Here is a 15,890-nt window from a genome sequence, read left to right as displayed (position 1 = left end):
CAGGTGTAGCGGCCGCTTCTGTGTTACAGATTCAGCGCGCACTCTTCACACCTAAACATGCGACTGAGAAAGACGTGTAGCGGCCGCTTCCGTTTTGCAGAATTCAATCTTTTTTCAAAATGGGCGCCATGTCCTGTTTAGATTTTGATGATTTGCATGTGATATGATTCAACGGATGTTTATATGAATCGTTTAAAATAAAAAAGCCTTCAATTTCTGATATTTGCATTTTCATTTGGGCTTCCCAATTGAAGCCCTGCCCATAGGGTGGGTACCGTTGCTAGTTAAATTAATTTGAAGTATTCTAAGTCTCTCAGCTGTGTCACCATGGAAGTGAAGAGATTGCCTTGAGACATTGGTTTATTCTATACGTTGGTCAGTTAGTCAACACTATCAAAGTACCTCAGCACCATCCCGACACACACCACCGTGTGTGCTACAGAATGAGGTGTTTTATGGTGGCTGGAGTGCAAATCCTGCCACCAACTTCCTTGAGAGAGGCCCCAGTGAGCTGGTACTCATTTTGCCAACCTCAGGAGGATGACAGGCTGAGTCAACCCCACCTGGTGTTACTTCAACAGCTGACCGGGATTCAAACTCAGGACCCTAGGATCCCAAGCCCTCCACCCTAACCGTTAAGCCAATACCAGGCTTACGGTGGTTGGAGGCAGTCAAAAGAAATGGTTCAATGTTTGAAGAGCCCTTAATCAAAGTTTTAATTATATATGATCTGGGGGGCATGCACTCTCCCCCCACCCCTCCCCCAATCATATATCACCCTGTTGTCAGAATTTCAGTTCACGCCAATCTTCAAGTGTGATACTTTGCCCCAACCAGGTATATGACGTAATATATGAATGTTCCCTAAAGGGTGTTGAAAGAAACATAACTGGAAAAGCCAAATGGCATTACATTCTACCTTTCAGAAGCGTAATTGTCGGCTATAAAACTCACCCAATATGTCGGATAAATATGTGAGGGACATACATACATACACACATACATACATATGGAGAGCCCTACTCTGTAAACACAGGAACCAAACATCTATCTACGCCGTAAAAAATCTTTGTTTAATCACGAATTTGCCAGTTCGAAAAGCCTCTTTGCGAGTTTGAAGAAAAGGAAGCGCTACTGTATGGTTTATTCACACAGCAGTTTGAACGGAAACATTTCTTATTCTACGACAGTAGAAACCCTTTAGAAGGACACAGAACGAGTATACAAAATTATATATACAGTAGTGATATTTGCGAAGCAATAGAAAAATATATAAAACTACACAGAAGGAGCCCACAGACAACAATAACCACAGTCACGATAACAATCGAGTGTTATAAAAGATCCTTATTTTCACGTGTTTTACTTCATGTGTTTCAGGTGTTTGTTTGTGTTGCACACTGAATGAAAAACGTGAAGGTAGAGCATGCAGATTGTGATACATGACAGATTCAATGATATGTCCGGCCTGAACGGCATAGGAATCAAAATGGCGGTGTGTGGAGTCAGCCGTCGTACCGCCGTAATGACATCACATCCCCCCTGTCATGTGACCAGATCCTCAGCTCTGATTGGTGTATGTTTGAGGGAACATACATACACACATACATGCATACATACATACATACAAACTCTGTTCTAGACGGCTTTGCCCTATGGGCTACGCTGTAAAAACCCGATATTGAACATGTTCTCAACTATTTCTCGGACACGTATGGAGCAATTTTGTTCAAACTTGGCACAGAGACAATACATGAGAATATACATAAGCAGAAGATTTTGTTTTGTAATATGATCAAAGACGGCCGACTGATGGCCTTTAACAAAATTACTAAAACCACGGGGGCTATGACATTTTATGCCTTTTTCTTCTTGTTCAACCTTGCTTTCTTGTTCTGCTTCTGCCACATTTTTTGGTTATGGAAGTGTGTTATATTTATTGCTCTAAACTCTTTTATGCTATCCCAAGGAAAGTAAGCCTACTTTTCTGTCTTCACAAAGTCCATCTGTTCTGTTCAGAACCACCCCATTGTCAACACATAATTAAAAGGGAATGCAGGAACATATACATGCATTTAAAGGGAACTGTCTGCTTTTCAATCCTATGCTGCATCCCACCTTATCACCAAAGCACAACAGAAAAATCCCATTTAAATCACCTGATGCATTATTGTGATATTCACAATTTCATCTTAAATTATATTTCGACAAAATGACATTTTAATTTTCATTCTCAAATAGATGATTATGATGTTTGTATTGTTACAAGAATGATAGAGCATGATGGCACTAACCTGCAAAGACAGTGTTCCACGAACAGCCACAACAACAGACTTGCTTTTGTGATCGAGAGCGACGTAAAAAGGCACCTCAAACACCTGTCAGGGAAATGGACCAAAAATCAGAAACAATTTACAGAGCCTAAAACACAGTTGCTTAATAAATTTAATGCTCTTAATATGCTCTATTTTTACAGTTGCTTAATAAATGAAATTCTCTTAATTCTTAATATTGTTGCGGATATGGGACTTGGCCTCAATATCCGCTTGTAAATACTCCCCTATTTCCCCAATACTCCCCAACTATCCCCAATCCCCCATTCCCTAGTCCCATTGCCTGTAAATAACACTCTGTAGAACCGACCTTCCCCTTTTTCCCCCATTAAATGTCGTGCCCAGGTCCACCGCATCTCACGTAGACAACTATAGGACATCTTGCTAGTTATTCTTAGTCTATGTCAGTTAAGGACTCGTTTCCATTAATTCTGACTCTTCGTTGCACCAGAATGTGATTGTATGGCACCAGTAGTGAGTTTAGGACCTCCCCTTACCTCCTCCCATCTTCCCCATGAAACAACAACAACAACAACTACAACAACAACAACTACAACAACAACAACAACAACAACAACAACAACAACTACAACAACAGAGGAGAATGGGGGCGGCGCGGCGCGGGGGAGTGTGCGTCCTCACACCGGCTCGGTTAGCCGCCATTGCCCATGCGCTCCACGGGGTTACCACGAAGGGGCCGGCTGTCAGCTCCTCGTCAGGGGCGGAGCCGGTAACCCCCCCGCACCCAATAAGAAGGGCGGACCGATTCCATCTGGGGCGGAGCTAACTAGCCGAGGGCGTGTCACTCCCCGCCGGATATACGCAGCGACTTACCGGACGTGACGAGAGATGCGCCCCCAGCTTGGAGAAAGAAAGTCACCTTCGAGCGCTGAGTGAGACCTCCCGCATCTCTGGACCGGAGCGGGTCGATTCTGTCCTTGAGCCAAGAGTGCACCTTGAGCCATCGACTACCCGCTTTCCTTGCCATCAATCCCCGTGTGAGTCAGTTTTGTCCCGTTTATCTGTCGTCTGTCGGGGCTAATATAAGAGTGTGTCTAAGTGCCTGCCTTTCTATGCTGTCCCTCTTGTCGTAATCTGACCTTCCGCCCTAATATAACCTCCTCCGGAGGTCTTGAGAACTGAACCCTTGGTGTCGTGTCATTTTAATCCAGCCGTTGTGTCTTTTCCATCATTGATTTAGCATAGCGCGACTTAGTCAACGTTCGAGTATAATCGGGTAAACGTGCAGGCGCGGTCATACCAAACCGCTCGGTAGACCAACATCCACAACCGCGTCTGTAACAATTGGTGTCAGGAGTGGGATTCGAACCTGGGACTAAATTTATTAGGCCCAAATTTTGGAACACCAATTGTACCACTAGGGTAACAATTGGTGTTGGGGAGGTAGAATTCGATCCGGAGCGCGTTTCCCGCGCTCGAAATTATAACGGCGAAATTTGATTTGTTTTACAAAAAAATAAAAACCCGAATTTTGAAAGTCGCGCTATGGCGGATCAAGACAGCTGGGGTCCGGTAGAGGAGAGTGAGGCAGGGTCGGTCCAGGACCAAATTGAGGGACGCGAGGAGAGCGAAGCAGCGAGGGTAGCAGACGCACAAAATAGCGTCGTTGCGCCCGACATTGCGGGTGCGCAAAATGGCGCCTCGCTGGTCGCGGCGCCCGCGACCGTGGCAGCGCCCCTGGTGGATTTGAACCTTTTTTTTCTACAAATGAAGGCCCTTATGGACAAGAATAGCGAAGAAATGGAAAGCAGAATGATGGGGGTAATGGGGAACCGGATGGATGCTCAGAGTGAGCGATTGGAGGGCCAATTGGGGGTAATGAGGGACGAAGCGAGGGGTACTGGTGAGGGATTAGACAATAATTTTAAGGGATTAGACAATAATTTTAAGGGATTAGACAATAATTTTAAGGGATTAGACAAGAAATTTGGGAAATTAGACGATAGATTAGGGGAAATACAGGAGGGGTTAATGGGGGTAGAAAATAGAATGGCTGCCCAGGAGAATCAGATAGAGGGAGTGAAAAATGGGTTAGAGGGGTTAGAAAACAGGATGGAAGGCAAATTGAGGGACATGAGGGAACAAGCGGAAAGGGAAGTTAACCAAATGGGGCAGCAGATAGAGGGGGTCAGAATGGGGGTAGAAACCAAACTGGATGCTCACAGGGAGGAAATGGAGCAGATGAGGGTGGCATCTGGGCAGGAGATGCAAGTGATGGGAGAGGAGATCAGAAGAGGTGTGAGTGAGGAGGTCGGAGGAGTGCGCGAGGAGGTGAGGCACTGTAAGGAGCGCATGGAGAAGGAGGTGAGAAAGGGGACTGTAAAATTGCAAGGGGGTATAGAGGAGTTGACGCTGGGAGTAGAACAACTGACAGTGGGACAAAAGGAGTTGGGGGACCAGGTAAAGAAGAACACAGCGGTAATAGAGGGTTTAAAATCGACACAGAAGGAGATGAAAAAGGACGTAGGGGTAATTAAAAAAGAGTGTCAGACGGTACATGAGGACCTGACGAGGAAAATGGACAAGGTGGTAGAGGTGATGGAGGTTAAAGAGCGGGAGGTGCGGGAGCACATAGAAAAAAATAAAGTGGAGTTAGAGGAAGAACTTAAAGGGGCGCACGAAGAGATGAAGGAGGTGAAACAGAAATTAGAAGAAGTGGAAGAAGGGGTGAGCGAAATTAAGAAGCGACGGAGAGAGGATAAGAAAGAGATAAAGGAGGAAGTAAAAGAATTGGTCCAAAGTCTGTGTTCGGATCGTGATGATGTGCTCATTAACCGGATGAGGGATTCGCAGGTGATGGAGGAGAAGCGAAGAGAAAGAGGACCCGGTGTAAGTGGTGACCAATATGGTCGTGCGTATGATGCGCCAGGTGATTTAATAAGCTTGGGGGTCGAGATAGACCCGGATGTTCGTGAGGCCACGAGTGAGGTGTATGGCTGGTCCGGAGGGTATGGAACGAGAGGTGCGAGGTGTGGGTGAGCAAGGTTGTGGTGGTATGGAATGGGTAGCGGGTTGCGGAAGTGTGACCCATGCATCGACACCAACAGGGGTAGTTGTTGGAGGGACCGGGGAGGCACGAGAGCCCCTTGGGGGTAATGTACTGTGGGGGCCCGGCCGGTTCGGCCCCGCGCTGACCCCGCAAGGGGTGACGCACGGGGTCCGGCAGGCGGGCAACGACTCGCATACGAGGTGGTCCCACAAGGTCCCACTCGCGCCGTATGACGGCAAGAGTGATCTACGCGCGTACCTGGCGCAGTTCGACTGTGTGTGTGTAAGGGCAACGGTTGGGGTGAGGACGAAGGTGGAGTACACCTGGTGGCCGCATTGCGCGGCGCGGCGGCGGAGGTGCTGACGGCATTACCAGCGGGTGCTCTCACCCTGCCAGCCCTCCGCGACGCCCTAATTAATCGATTCGGCATTGAACAGCAGAGCGAGCTTGTTAAAGCTCAGCTCGCGCTGCGAAAACGCAAGCCCCAGGAAGCCATCGGGGAACTTGCCCACGACATTCGCCGCGCAGTGGGGATCGCACATGCTAGCATGGCAGCGGATTCCCGGGAAAGCCTGGCGCTGGACCATTTTATCCAGGCCCTCCCGGACATTGAGCTCCGGCAACAGCTCGCCATGTGGCGCCCGCAGACTCTGAGCCAGGCGGCTGACGCTGCGGCCCGTTGGAAAGCAGCGAGGCCCCTGGCCCGGGGGGGCGAGCGTCTCGCAATGGCGGTCCGCCAGGTGGGACCCCCGATGGAGGGCGGACCCCTTAGGGGGCCCGCCCCCGACGTGGGTCCTGACCTGGCGGGCATGGTCCGGAGGCTGGTGGACCAGCGCCTGGCGGGACCTGGACCATGGCAGGCGGCCCCGGAGGTGGCCCGCGGTGGACCACGAGCGGGTAATCCAATTCGGACCTACAGGGGGGGAAATTTGGAATTCCGGAGACAAGCACCTTACCAGGTGAGGTGCTATACTTGCAACCGTCTGGGTCACCTGGCGCGGCACTGTCGAGCCACGCGCCGGGATGATCCCCGGCGGTTGAGGTCCTCAACTCCGCCCAGGGGGGAGCGGGTTAGCCGACCCCAGACACCCCCCCCCCCCGCCAGACCCCGGGAAACTAGAAGGTGTCGGGCACGTAGGGCGGTGTTCGGCAGCAGAGGATGGAGGAGAGCCCTCATTGACGCGACAGGTCATTTATTGTGGCCAAATTGGAACCGGTAGCCTGACAATTAGATGCAAAATTGCCGGCGTGGGGGTAGACGCCGTAGTGGACACAGGAGCTAGTGCCACGATCATCAGCCCTGTGGTCCTTGATTCGAGCGCAGGTGGCTGGGATAAGATCCAGCGCCTGCAAAATTATAGTTTGCAGCTTGCTACCGGGGTAACGGCCCCGATCATAGGGCGTGGTTCTGTGACCCTCAAGTTAGGGTCGGTAAGGAGGGAGATAGATGTTTGGGTGGCGGAGGTGTGCGACCCATGTTTAATAGGGTTGGATTTGTTGACTGCCAGCGGTTGTAAAATCGACTTGGGCCGGGGGATCCTGCAGGTGGGAGTAGAAGAGCTGCCGTTAGGGGGAGTGAGCACGGCCGAGAGAGCGGAGCTGGAGGCTTCCGAGGCCGTGACCATCCCCCCAAGGGCCGAGGCGATAGTGCCGGCCCGGTGGGCAGCTCGCCCAACATGGCAGGAGTCCTGCGGCCTGGTCGAACCGGTGGCAGCGCAGTCCATACCGGGTTTAATCGTGGGCCGCACCCTTGTAAAAACGGACGGACCGGTAGTGGCCGTCCGAGTAATAAATATGAGTACAGAACCACGCACTATAGTAAGGGGCACGAGGGTAGCTGGCTGCACCCCAGTTGAGGAAGTCGCGACAGTGAGGGGCGAGAACGTCCAGCCGAGCCGACCCCGGGGGGAGCCTTCAATAACAAGTAGGAATTGGCCCGATCCCATTTGCGAGATGGTAAATCGTAGTAGCGTAGAGTTGGGAGGTACCCAGAGGGAGGCCTTACACAAACTGGTTGGGTCCCATTTGGACCTCTTCTCCCTGTCCACCGAGGATATTGGACGTACGGGCCTGGTGAAACATCAGATCCACACCGGTGAGGCCCGGCCTATTCGTCAGGCCGCCCGACGGCTCCCTTGGAGCAAGAGGGCGGAAGCTGACGAGCAGGTTGAAAAAATGCTCGACGCAGGTGTGATCGAGCCCTCGGGAAGTCCTTGGATGTCACCTGTTGTGCTGGTCAAAAAGAAGGATGGGACCACGCGGTTCTGCGTGGACTATCGCCAGCTAAACAACGTGACACTCAAGGACTCATATCCCCTGCCAAGGATTGATGACACCCTCGATGCCGTTGCGGGCTCAAATTGGTTCACAACTTTGGACCTCAAGAGTGGGTATTGGCAGGTGGAGATGGATAGGGCAGGGAAGGAGAAAACGGCATTTTCCACAGGTAAGGGACTGTATCAGTTTACTGTGATGCCGTTTGGTTTGTGTCACGCCCCCGCCACCTTTGAAAGATTGATGGAGCATGTACTAGGCGGCATGCCATGGCAATCATGCCTGGTGTACCTGGATGACGTCCTGGTACATGCCCAAACGTTCCCCCAGGCAGTAGCTAATTTGGACCAGGTGTTCGGGTGCCTCAGACAGGCAGGGTTGAAGCTGAACCCGAGTAAGTGCACTTTGTTTGCAAGAGAGGTGGCCTATCTAGGTCACGTGATCGGCCGCGAGGGGGTAAAAACGGACCCAGACAAAATTAAAGCGGTAGAGGAGTGGCCCGCACCACGTACCATCAAAGAGGTGCGGGGATTTTTGGGACTCTGCTCCTACTACCGGCGCTTTGTGGCGAAATTTGCGGAGTTGGCCCGTCCCCTCCACCGGCTTACGGAGAAGGGGACGCGATTTAATTGGACACGGGAGTGCCACGAGGCCTTCCAAAAATTGAAGGGGTGTCTAACATCCGCACCCCTTCTAGCTTACCCCACTAGTGACGGGGCATTTACCCTGGACACGGATGCGAGCCAGGAAGGATTGGGCGCAGTTTTGTCTCAGACACAGGAGGGCGTGGAGAGAGTGATTGGTTACTATAGTCGGGCCTTAAGTAGGCCCGAGCGAAATTATTGCGTCACTCGCAAAGAGTTATTGGCCATGCTGGCTGCCATGAACCATTTCCACCCGTACCTGTACGGGCGGAAATTTTTGGTTAGAACTGACCATTCCTCCTTGCAATGGCTCCTTCGGTTCAAGGAACCGGAGGGCCAAATTGCAAGGTGGTTGGAAAAGTTGCAGCAGTACGATTTTGATGTGGCCCATAGGGCCGGGAAGGCCCATGGTAATGCGGACGCACTCTCTCGGCGTCCTTGTCTGGGGGAAAACTGCAAATTTTGTGCGAGACACGAGGAGAGGGAACAATTGGGCGATTCGGACCCGACCCTCGTTGTCCGGGTGAGAGGGCCAATTTTGCCACTAACCGCAGATGAGGAATTCGGAACTTTGGCATGGAGCACGGCCCAGCAGGAGGATCCTGTCCTGGGGCCAGTGTTCAATTGGGTCAAATTGGGGCAAAGACCTAAGGGGGAAGAGGTCACCCCCCTCGGGGCACAAACAAAGGCATATTGGGCTCAGTGGCAGACCCTGGAATTGAAAGGCAACATCTTGTATCGCAAGTGGGTGGAGGTTCCCTCTGATAGAACTTCCTGGCTGGTGATAGTCCCTGACAAATTCAAGAACGTCATATTGCAACAGGTGCATGGTACCCGCTCCGGCGGCCATTTGGGCAGGACAAAGACAATATCTCGGGTCCGCCGGAGGTTCTATTGGGTGAATATGGGGCGCGACATACAGGACTGGTGTCGGAGATGCGACGCCTGTACTGCCAAAAAGGGACCAGCACGGAGGATGAGGGCCCCCCTTCAATTACACCAGGTGGGGGCCCCCCTGGAGCGGGTGGCCATGGATATCCTAGGCCCACTACCCCGCACCCGCCTAGGTAATAAGTACATCCTCGTTGTGATGGACTACTTCACCAAGTGGCCGGAGGCCTACGCCCTCCCCAACCAAGAAGCAGGGGTGGTAGCGCAGGCCTTCGTGGAAGGATTTGTGTGCCGGCATGGGATTCCACAGGAGTTGCACACCGACCAGGGACGAAATTTTGAGAGCAAATTGCTAAAAGATGTGTGCAGTCTCCTGTCAATTCGGAAAACAAGAACAACGCCTTTAAGACCTCAATCTGACGGGATGGTGGAAAGATTCAACCGAACTCTAATCCAACAACTGGCACTGTTCACCGCCACCCGTCAGGATGACTGGGACGAACATCTCCCTTATTTGCTCATGGCCTACCGAACCAGCCAGCACGGGGCCACCGCATGCAGTCCAGCGTTGCTTATGTATGGGCGGGAGTTACGGGCTCCCGCCGACTTGCTATGCGGTCCCGTGCCAGACACAGTGGTTAACCCGCCGAGGGAGGGGTACGCACGTCACCTAGAGGAAGGCATGGAGCTAGTCCATGCCTTCGCCCGCCGCCAACTCCATCTGGCGGGGGAAAAGATGAAGCGCAGGTACGACGACCGGAGCCAGGGGAGTCAATACGCTCCGGGGATGAAGATTTGGTTCTTTAATCCCCGGAGGCGGAAGGGAAGGTGCCCAAAACTCACCTCCCCCTGGCAAGGCCCAGGAGTCGTCCTGTCGCAAATCTGTGACGTGGTCATTAAGATCAAAATGGGGCCACGAGCCCTCCCTCGGATCGTCCACGCCGACCGGATAAGACCTTACACCGGCGAGCAGGCGCCCCCGTGGATTGCCTCGGCTTTAGATGCCGAGGCGGGACCCAGTACCTCTGAATAAGGGGGGCTTATTAGTGCCAGAGGACTGGGGGATTGAGGAGCGATAGGCCCGGTGGGTAAGGGTGGCATCCCTGCCACCCTTCCCATGGTGGGGCAAATGCGCAATAGCTTATGGGGTGTATGGCAGTGAAAACTAGCCCGGGTGGGTTAGGTTATATTGTAGGGATCTAGCGAAGATGACATTAGGTGACGTTAAGGTTAGTTAGTGACTGATACCTGTAGTGGGGACGCAGGTAGATTAGTATGGATGATAATGACGAGGGAGCGCAATAGTTTAAAGGGACGACTGGGAAGCGCAAGTTTTAGAAGGGAGTAGTTAGCTGAGATGATGCCGTGTGTGTGAGAATTGAACAGGTGTGATTGAACAGGTGTGATTGCACAGGTGTGCAACTGGACAGGTGTGTGGAGCAGTGTGTGAGTAATGAGTGTTGTGGATCAGCGCGAATGCGCTTGGGGAGAGAAGGGTGCAGGTGGCACCAGGTGTGAGAGCACAGGTGTGCAGGTACAGGTGTGTGGAGAGAGTTGGAGTAAGTGGTACGGAGTGGTGTGCATGGTGCGAAGGTGTGGATGGGGGAAGAGTGGACCCCTTTCACGAGTACCCGGGGCGGGTAGTGTAAGTGTTAGGTAGAGGGTATAGGTAAATTGTGGTTGGATATTGGCATTTGTGGTGCGGTTGCAGAATGGTATTGTGGATGGGTGCATTAGTGTTGTGGAAATGGCTGGGCGTGTAGCCTGTTAGTGTGTGTAGTTGGTTGGGCACTCCACCACTGTGAGGATGTCGGCCAGGTGAGGCCGCAGGTGGGCTCTGGGAGCCGGTAGTTGTGAGTGGGTGCCTGAGGATCCCGGGTGTGGATCGGGCAGCCCAGTGCCAGAGAGGGCACCGAGTGGGGAGAGCGCCAGAGGGCCTTCCCCAGGTAGTTAGGTTAGGGTAAGGAGCAGGTAAGCTCGGAGGCAACCGCAGTGGTGGAGGTGTGCAGGTGGGTAGACCCACTGGGAGAGGTACACGCCACAGCCCAGAAATTGTGCGAGGGCACCGGGAGATGAATCGGGGGAGTGAGACCCCAAATTGAAAAGCACTACAGTTTGGTCAATGGGAATTGGTTTTTAGAACCCATAGTGTAAGAGGGCCAATGGTTTGGCAGGAGAAAGACCCCGGGTAGTGTAAAGTTGTTAAAGTCATTTAGGAAATAGTTAGGATTGATGAACCTGTCGCACCATACGCAGCCACTTACCTGTGGTGATGATGATGACTCCACACCTGTGTTTTCTTTGTTCTGTGTGCAGGAAATGAGATTGCTGTGGATTTGTGAGACGCATCACGACGTGGATGAGACATTGGGGTGATTCCATCTCTCCCTCCCTAGGAGGGACTGATGATGAATTGGTAATGGCAAATTTTGATGTTCAGTTGGAGATGGCAAATTTTGATGAAAGTTGAAAATGGCAAATTTGATTGGTTAGGAGGGAGAGAAGACGAATTTGGTTTATGGGAGGAACGGGGAAGACAGTAGGGACGTTTGTTGATTTGTAAAGTAGATGTTTATGGGTAGTGTTGTGTTTTGTGGATACAGTAAGGGGTAAGGGAGGGGCCATGTAGGTTACCTGGTGGGGGGGGGGCGTACGGTAGGAACGTACCTGTCTCACCTGGTTCCCATGTGCCCCCAGTGTGCATCATCTTATATTGCGTGCACTTTTGCGCCCTTACCACCTTACTCACTTGTCTTCTTCTTTTGTCTCCCACCTCCGAGGATCTGGCTTTGGGGCAGAGAGAGAGGAGAGAGAGGTGCTGGCTCCGCAGTTGTGGGCCTGCACTTTCGCTGCTTGCTGCCTGGATCGATACACCACATGGACCGCAATGGTTGTGGCCACCCACAATGGACCGCAGTTCTTTTGCGGCCAAGCACCACCCGTGGATGGACCTATGGGTCAACGTGGCACCTATGCCATACAAGGTGAACCACTTTTAGTTGACACCACTGAAGGCCACAATACAGAAATGGACGCGGTTGGCGCCTTTCTTTATTTTTGAAAGAAGCCAGAAGGCCAAGTGCACCACACGAAGAGCAAGAGACACCTGCAGGGTTAGGGGTTGTTGAATTTATTTTTATTCATTGAACAATGGTGACTGCACCGGGTGGTGCTGACTGTGTGATGGGGTGGTGCTTTTGGTGCTGGGAAAGGGTGCTCTGCACATTATTAAAGGCCGTAGGCCACAGAGCACTCGTGGGTTGGTGTATCGATGCTGGCATGCGTGCTCTCTCTATGCATAACATCTGCATGTGTTCCTCCAAAAACAGGTCCTGGATCGGAGTGTAAATATCAGCGTAGTCTTGTAAATAATGCTCCCTACCGGCTGTATGTTTAGTTTGCGAATTCTTTCCGCAATTCGGTTATCCTGTGGGTGTGTTTCTGTGAGGAGAAGGGTGCAACGTCGCAGGGGGACATATTTACTCATTTGTGAACATCTGTAAAACTGTCGCACTCAGGGTAGAGTTAATAGTAGAGGGAACTACATCTGAGTGCCACACTAAAATAGGTAAAAATTTATCGGGTCGGGACGCCCCGAGGGTAGAGAAGGGTGCAATGTTGCGGATATGGGACTTGGCCTCAATATCCGCTTGTAAATACTCCCCTATTTCCCCAATACTCCCCAACTATCCCCAATCCCCCATTCCCTAGTCCCATTGCCTGTAAATAACACTCTGTAGAACCGACCTTCCCCTTTTTTCCCCCATTAAATGTCGTGCCCAGGTCCACCGCATCTCACGTAGACAACTATAGGACATCTTGCTAGTTATTCTTAGTCTATGTCAGTTAAGGACTCGTTTCCATTAATTCTGACTCTTCGTTGCACCAGAATGTGATTGTATGGCACCAGTAGTGAGTTTAGGACCTCCCCTTACCTCCTCCCATCTTCCCCATGAAACAACAACAACAACAACTACAACAACAACAACAACAACTACAACAACAACAACTACAACTACAACAACAGAGGAGAATGGGGGCGGCGCGGCGCGGGGGAGTGTGCGTCCTCACACCGGCTCGGTTAGCCGCCATTGCCCATGCGCTCCACGGGGTTACCACGAAGGGGCCGGCTGTCAGTTCCTCGTCAGGGGCGGAGCCGGTAACCCCCCCGCACCCAATAAGAAGGGCGGACCGATTCCATCTGGGGCGGAGCTAACTAGCCGAGGGCGTGTCACTCCCCGCCGGATATACGCAGCGACTTACCGGACGTGACGAGAGATGCGCCCCCAGCTTGGAGAAAGAAAGTCACCTTCGAGCGCTGAGTGAGACCTCCCGCATCTCTGGACCGGAGCGGGTCGATTCTGTCCTTGAGCCAAGAGTGCACCTTGAGCCATCGACTACCCGCTTTCCTTGCCATCAATCCCCGTGTGAGTCAGTTTTGTCCCGTTTATCTGTCGTCTGTCGGGGCTAATATAAGAGTGTGTCTAAGTGCCTGCCTTTCTATGCTGTCCCTCTTGTCGTTGTAATCTGACCTTCCGCCCTAATATAACCTCCTCCGGAGGTCTTGAGAACTGAACCCTTGGTGTCATGTCATTTTAATCCAGCCGTTGTGTCTTTTCCATCATTGATTTAGCATAGCGCGACTTAGTCAACGTTCGAGTATAATCGGGTAAACGTGCAGGCGCGGTCATACCAAACCGCTCGGTAGACCAACATCCACAACCGCGTCTGTAACAATATGCTCTCTTTTTACTGTTGCTTAATTTGAATTTTATTTATATGCTCTGTTTTTACAGTTGCTTAATAAATTATTTTCCTAATTTCTCATTGGTGCATTCCAGTGGTTTGCCAGCTTTATGCTGTCTGAGCGGTTCAAATCGATATCCATACACTCTGCATGAACATGTATCTCATACAACAGGGCTCCATAGTCCTCTTTAGCTGATGATATAATCTTTAACTTGAAAAAATATTGAGTGACAGCATATCAGGATATAGGATCTCCTCTCCTTGTTTTGCATCCAATATATTGTTACGTTTGTAGGGGGTAGGCAGTAATTACCTTAGTCCAGGTATAGGTAGTGTGCTCCGACTGTCGTGAAGAAGAAGAAACTCCATGTATCATAAGTAGGGATCCGGTAGACCGTATGTCGTGTAAGAGCGTATCTTCGTTCCCATCACGAGGGGTGGGGTTATCTTAATTAGTTAGGGATTATGGGTAATTCATCCCCTGTATGTAATGGCCTTTGTTATTTTTCCTCTGTTCCTTATGACACCAGCAGCACACACACAATGCCAGGCAATCGCACATTTATAACACTAGATAAAAGCGACCGGAACAAGACATTGAACACTACCCACTGGCAATGCCAGCCGTGACATCGCCACATCAAGCAGGCAGGGCCATAAGGCCACGCCCTGAAGAAGAGTGATTGGTCCGGGATTGATTTGAGCAAGGACTGCTAAGATGGGACTATTGGATTGGTGGAGCAGGCACAGATGACGTCAGGGCCTTGAGTATAAAATAACGCTCTCCCCGACATTTCCCCCTCTTGGCTGTCTCTCATCTTCTGGCTTTGGTGGTGAGTGGTGACGATTTTGTATCTCGCTCTGCTTCGGGATTTCACGGCAAATAGTCGGAGTTCATAGCGCTCCTGCACGAGGGGTATTCATTGACGAGCACGTGAATATTTTGTAGCGCTCTTGCGCCGGGGACATTGGAAGTTTGGACGATCGAGAGGACTAGCGCGGCTGAGTGAACGAGGGCGCATGGAGGCCTTTTTCTCGCCAAGGCCGGTGCCACGTCCGGATTGCGCGCTCAGGGCCTGGACGACTCCTGATGAGGTTCAAGAGCAGCTCGGAGCAGAGTGCCCACAAAGATAACACGCATTTATTTTCACCTTTGTGTGTATTCGAGTCTGTATGGGGACGTCCCGTTTAGGAATCTTATTTTGCCGTGTTTTATTTTGTTACCGGCATTCTTCAATAAAGCTGGTATTTTTGTACATTTTAATTCTGTCTCGGCTTGGAATTGATTATCCACGTTTGAAGACTGCCGGTGGACCCGTGAAGGTAAGCGCTCACGGCTCTTCCACCCCCCGCCCTTTCCCCCCACGCGTATGACGAAGGTCCGCCATTGGATTGAATGCCTTGGAGTTAAAGCTCGTTTGGTCATCTGTGTCGCCCTGCAGTGTTCACTACAGGGTAGACACATGACAATATCATGCTTTGCCCCCGTGGAATAATCTATCCTGGGTTGGAATCCTGACCTAGCTATAAACTGTCATCCAGTGTTTCACAGGCAGGGCGATTGATCAATGGGTGCGGTCCCTCTGATGGATGTTAAACTTGGAGTCCCACCTGTCGGCATGAGTTGGTGGATGTTAAAAAAAGATCCTAAAGTGCCCTTCGCAAAGAGTAGGCAAGCTATTGCGAACACCATTGCCTAATTCCAAATTCCTGCCAAAACTATTGCTGGGAAGGCAATGGCAAACCACCCAGTATAATCCTTACCAAGAAACTGCCTCAGCAGCAACGATGCTCTGTAACAGAGTATGGCACATCGGAATCATCATAGTAAATGCAAACGTGTGAAATTGTCATTTATGGCCTTTCATATAACGAAAAATGAATTATAATTAATTACAACATTCAAATTTTATTGCCAAACAAAAACGTAAAATCTTCATGGTCATTTCAAGCTATTTTGCTATCCAAACCTCCACCCATATACGACGA

General features: G+C 51.0%; 1 protein-coding gene across 1 annotated transcript in view; it reads right to left on the bottom strand.

The window, feature by feature from the left end:
* The window catches only part of DAGLB (diacylglycerol lipase beta), an 83,235-nt gene that overhangs the window by 42,304 nt on the left and 25,041 nt on the right, over positions 1-15,890 (bottom strand). The window contains exon 8 of the mRNA XM_068110365.2: positions 2,295-2,378. Within this exon, the coding sequence (XP_067966466.2) occupies positions 2,295-2,378 (84 nt within the window). The remainder of the gene's footprint in view (positions 1-2,294; positions 2,379-15,890) is intronic.

Source organism: Myxine glutinosa, chromosome 3 (assembly GCF_964187855.1).
Source record: "Myxine glutinosa chromosome 3, kmMyxGlut1.1, whole genome shotgun sequence".
Classification (NCBI taxonomy): domain Eukaryota; kingdom Metazoa; phylum Chordata; class Myxini; order Myxiniformes; family Myxinidae; genus Myxine; species Myxine glutinosa.
This window is presented reverse-complemented; position numbering and strand designations above follow the sequence as displayed.